Here is a 5,521-nt window from a genome sequence, read left to right as displayed (position 1 = left end):
CACGTTTGGTTGAGATACACCATAAACAAACAGAAAGCTGAACACATGATATGTTTATATGACACGGAATACACATGATATATAAAATAAATGCAAGGTAAAATAGAAAGCTGAATACAGTCTAATACTGGATATACACGATACAATATATAAAATAAATACAATGTAAAACCGTTTAAGAGTTCAAATTCATAATAGAAAGTAAAAAATTAGTGCAGGGTATTCAGTTGTTAGAATTAAAAAACTTAAGAACTTGATGGCTGCTTAAATAAAGGGACCATTTAATGTAAAAAAAAAAAAAAAAATCCAAGCTAAATAAAAGAATTACAAAACAACTGACTATCATTAAATATCTGGGGTACTTAAAGAGGTCTGAATCTGAATTTATTTAGAAAAAAAAGCTCTTGTTGTTAGTTTAGCAGTCTCATAAGGATAAAAAATACCAAAGTGACCACAGACATATGCCCTCAAACAAGCACGCACAAAATCAGTGTGCATTTATTCACATTATTGACTTTTCTGTTCTAGTTATTGCTCAGACTTTTCTTAACACTCAGCATCTGGGTAGGTAGGTTAAATAACAGCCATGAAGTGACATCAAATGCAATTTGTGTTTACTAAGGGTTACATATTAATAAATTAGACACATACTTCTTTCCATCCATCCATCCATTATCTTCCGATTATCCGATTATCATGGTCGCGAGGAGGCTGGAGCCCGTCCCAGCTACAGTAGGAGGACAGGGAGGCTACACCCTGGACAGGTCGCCAGTCTCACGCAGGGCTAATAGACAGACAGACAAACATTCACATTCTCATTTTTACCATTCTTAATGGGTAATTTAGAATAATCCGGCTAAGCCAACAGCACTTCCTGAATGTCTATTTATTGTAAAAGGACTACCTTTGATGCATTGGAAAACTGATTTGATATCTCTTCCCTATCGGCTCTTTTCATTGTCTTTGGTTTATCTGCAGTAATGAAAGTTTCTCAATAAACAGTTACAGGTAGAACACACATTTACAAATGAAACCTGTACACACCACTAAGTGTTTTCAGTTACAGGGAACATGTCTTCTTCACATGTGAAACATAAGTCCCACAATCACTGCTTATTGGATGAACTGAAAAAAATGTGTAGTTTCTGTTCACCTTTGTGATATTCAAAACCACCCTCACCAACCTTTCGCTAACAACCTTGCTGAGGACACTGGTGTGCAAACCCCTTTGTGCAGGTACAGTATAGTTTGATTTTCTTTCATTTCAGTCAAAGTCTAAGGTTGACCTTTGCTGAAAGTGACGTTAAAGTTTGAGTGTGTACAGGTTTAATCAATGTTTATAGAGTGGGAACATTTTTCAGGCGTGACTGCTATTGCAGATTTGTGCACACATTTTGATTAATTTGTGCATTTAATTCAATGAAAACCTGGACACTGATTAAGGATACTATGGAGAAAATTGAAAACAATGACACACAACAGCACTTTGTGCACTGCACACAATGAATGTATGTAGCCTTTTTGTGGCTTTCCCCCCCTTTTATGATCATTAATGCTATCTTATATTCACTGAACAAACTGAGTTGCATTGACATAAATAAATCTAGAACTCTACGTTTTAATTAGAATGGTTTCAAAAAAATCCTACTTATTACCTGAATGGATTTTTGCAAAAAAAATTCTCAAGCAAATTATACTAGCAACACACAACAATTTCCTTTTTCTCAAATTACAAAACTTCTTGGAGTAGCTTATCTTTATTCTGTGTGGTAAGGTAATATTTTCTTAGATTTACTAACTTTACATCCCAATTCTAATATGATTTATTTCATTTTCTACATGATACTGCTTGTGTTAACATAAGCCTTGTATCATAAGGCTTTCATAAAACATGAAATTACAGATGCTTTAAAGAACAGGCCATCTAATAACCATACCAATCCTGATTACTTGCAATATTCCAACATTTACATATGGACCAACATTAAAGATGCATTGATTTCCTTAGTCAATTCCAATTTCCAATTTTTTGTAAGTGTGTTCTCTCAGTACCAATTTTTCATGTTCCAGTTTTATTTCTAAAACCTGTACTTGATGGCATAAACAAACAAAATTCAACTTTGTGTCTTCACTCACAGTGAGGAGCTTCCATGGTAACGACACATTAGTATGCACCTGTGAGTATCTGTGCACAATTGAATGACACTTGGAATGAAGTTCACAGTCAGACATATGGGAGGCTGACTTACTGCTCAGGACAGAGAACTCTGACCATCAGATGGCTCCTCTTCCTGACTGGTCGATTAGTGCATCTCTAATTACCAATTAGTCAATCAAACTTTAACCAAAATCACCTTTTGTGTGTATGCACAATAATCTGATAAGAAAACTGAAAAATATACTTAGTAAAAATAAGAAATAGCAAAACAGCTAAAAATATGAGCTAAAAAAAAATTAATAATATAATCTACACATGCTATATTATTTTTCTTTTGCTTTCTAATTGCTCTCCATAGTGCATACTCAGTCAAAAGTCAGGTTGAAAAGGTAAAGTAAGTTTTGGTTTATGCTTAAAGCTTTGAGCCCCTCATCTTCTCTAAGGTTCTCTACCAGACTGTTTGGTCAGGCAATTCACAATGTGCTGTACCTTCTCAAACTGCAATGTTTCTCCAAGCCAGTTTGTACCCACTGCAATAACTAAATATACACAAAAGTGGCTCAGTCACAAACAGTCCTTGATTAGTTTTTATTTGCTAGCTTCTAGGTTTGCTGCATTTCTTCTTTGATGTTTTCTTTGATAAAAGCCTGTCAAAAAACACAAATCAGTGCATAGAATATACTACATAAATACATTTTTTTAAGTTCATAAATATAAATAACTTTTAAAATGTATTATTGGTTAAATATTATAATAGAGAGTAAGTGAGAAAAGTGAGATATACATCCAAATACAGAGTCAAAGACCATTCGCTAATATTTGTTAGATAGCCTTGTCTAACAAAGGTTTATAATATTATAATTCCTTAAGTAAGACTGTGAAATTTGACCTACTTGATTTACCTGTCTAACAGCCTTTTTTAAATTTATCTTTATGCTGGAAGAAAGTGGATACAATGGATAACATAGATACTATCAGCACCAGCCTTGACTCAACCTCGTACAACTATAATTATGACGACGATGAACTCTGCAACAAAACAGGTGTCATCCAATTTGGAGCAATCTTCACTCCAGTCTTTTTCTCCATTGTGGTGATTCTCAGCATCTTTGGCAACATCCTGGTCCTCGTGGTGCTGGTCAAGTTTGAGAATTTGAAATCCCTCACCAACACCTTCATTCTGAATCTGGCTGTATCAGATCTCTTCTTCACAGCTTCTCTGCCCTTCTGGGCCTACTACAACATGCACGGATGGACCTTAGGGGAGCATGCATGCAAAATAGTGAACTTTATCTTCTGCCTTGGATTCTACAGCAGCGGTATCCTCCTCATCCTGATGACTGCTCACCGCTATATAGCTGTTATAAATCCTTTGTCTGACATTGTTTCCACCACAGGGTATTGCAGTATTGTAGCGTCTGCGATCATTTGGCTTGTTAGCATCCTGGTTTCCAGTCTAGCTTTTGCTTCCACCAAAGTTGCAGAGTCAAAGTACTGTGTATATACTAATTCTTTTTGGAGCCTGTGGGGAATCTACCAGCAAAACATCCTCTTTCTAATTACCTCAGTGGTATTCATGTTTTGCTACACTCATATCATGTGCAGGTTGCTTCATCCTGTGCAAAGAAGACGAAACAAAACTTTGAAACTAATTTTTATTCTCATGGTTGTTTTCCTTGTTGGATGGGTACCTTACAATTTAGTGATATTTCTGCAGTCATTTACCTACTGGCCCAGAGAAAGTGACTCATTAGGGGAAGATTGTCAATATAGCAAAAACCTGGATTATGCGCTTGAGATTACTCGACTTTTTGCCTTTTCACAATGCTGCCTTAACCCCGTGTTTTATGTGTTTGTGGGGGTTAAATTCAAAACCCATTTGAAGAAAATGCTAAAGAGCTTGGGCAGCAAAAAAAACAATAACAGCTTTCGCAACAGAAAAAGCCGGCACACAATAACATCGATAACAAGTGGTGAAGAGTTGTCATTGGCACCTTGATGTTGTAAAAAAACAGAACTAATACATCTTGTTCATTAACATAGTTGATTCTCAAAATGTCTCAAACTGATTTCATTGTTCTTTTGAATCTGGGTTCACTTGGGAATGAACTGCCAATATGTTTTTCCAAAATGATTTTCCCCAATGTTGGTGCTTTTTACAACCATTTTCTGACTCTTCTTCAAAATTATTGATCAGTAACCTATATCAATGCAGCATAACTGCTTATTTTCATCAGGTTATTGCTTGCCATTTATTATTCAGTCAAATATGTTTATATTAACATTCACTAAATAACATTAAATAAAAAATAAAATGCCAAAAATAGACTGAGCAACATAACCTGCTACTTCTTTGTGAAACTGCATTTGGTTTCCTAATGTCTTTAGCCATCAGTGATCAAAGTATGTACAAATATTCAAGAGGTTTATTGTCATCATAAACATCATAATGGAGTGTGGTCTATATGATTTTAAACCAGAAGAGCTGGTTTGACTCTCAGAAACTTTTTGAGATATCTGGGATTAAGACTTATGTTTTTGGAGTTTACAGATAATTGTATAAAAAAGAGCACAAATTGAAATGACTGGCAGTTACTAATAACAGAAACTGACTTTTTAATGCAAAGTCTGAGTAGAATATTATAGAGCTGTTCATCCTGCCAAACCTATGATAGTAACTCAAACAGCCTCATTCAGATGATTGGATCATAAAGACTTCAAGTTGTTCTGGGGTCAGAGTGCAGTCGTATAATTTACTGGAAAGGTGCAACTGAAACAAGAAGAATAGAAAAGTGGGAAACTTCTGTTTAACATCAATGGCGTGTAATATGTTGTAATATTTTGTAATATGTTGTAATATGTTATGTTTAATCAAGTTTGCTTCATGTACTTATCTGTGGTTATAGTTTCTGACCAAATTCTTCTATGATCAAATAACCTTTTATTGCTGTAGCAATTTCATTTGTGTTTAGATCTGCTGATTATGCTGTACATGGTATTACAGATATATATGTCACTTTGATTATCCATGATAAATTTCACGATCACTTTGGTAGCATTTTAAAAAATATATATTTCCAGTTTTCAGCAGAACATAACTTCTTCCCAACAGAGTATTGGGTATTGTGCTTATTTTCATATTCTAATACCATCAGCATTATTCTTTTGCTTTACAAAATAATAAACAAAAGAAGACATGCAGTTTTTTGGTGTTCATTTTGGCTAGTGCTGCATGCTTGTAGTCTGTTACATTTTTAATAAAACTATGGGAAAATATTAAAATGTACTTTTCATTTTGTTTAAGTTGGATTTTCAATGCAGAAAAAAAAGTTGCCCATGGTTTTTGGGCATGATTTTTTTTTT

General features: G+C 34.5%; 1 protein-coding gene across 3 annotated transcripts; it reads left to right on the top strand.

Moving 5' to 3' along the window:
- Positions 1–967: 967 nt before the first annotated feature.
- Positions 968–5,433, top strand: LOC146497563 (chemokine XC receptor 1-like). Of its 3 annotated transcripts, XM_085141088.1 has the most exons (3): positions 968–1,236; positions 2,139–2,177; positions 3,102–5,433. In XM_085141088.1, the coding sequence occupies exon 3, from the start codon at positions 3,114–3,116 to the stop codon at positions 4,155–4,157; it is 1,044 nt and encodes a 347-aa protein (XP_084997214.1). In that variant the 5' UTR covers positions 968–1,236; positions 2,139–2,177; positions 3,102–3,113; the 3' UTR covers positions 4,158–5,433. The 3 variants fall into 3 exon arrangements, with proteins under 3 accessions (XP_084997214.1, XP_084997213.1, XP_084997212.1); XM_085141087.1 differs by lacking the exon at positions 2,139–2,177 and having other exon boundaries at positions 969–1,236; XM_085141086.1 differs by having other exon boundaries at positions 970–1,236; positions 2,139–5,433.
- The last annotated feature ends 88 nt before the right edge of the window (positions 5,434–5,521 follow it).

The sequence above is a fragment of the Neolamprologus multifasciatus genome, chromosome 18, assembly GCF_963576455.1.
Source record: "Neolamprologus multifasciatus chromosome 18, fNeoMul1.2, whole genome shotgun sequence".
NCBI lineage: Eukaryota > Metazoa > Chordata > Actinopteri > Cichliformes > Cichlidae > Neolamprologus > Neolamprologus multifasciatus.
This window is presented reverse-complemented; position numbering and strand designations above follow the sequence as displayed.

What these genes read in the sequence shown, in the direction of transcription:
- LOC146497563 (XM_085141088.1), top strand. Translation starts at nt 3,114, where the DNA reads ATGGATAACATAGATACTATCAGCACCAGCCTTGACTCAACCTCGTAC.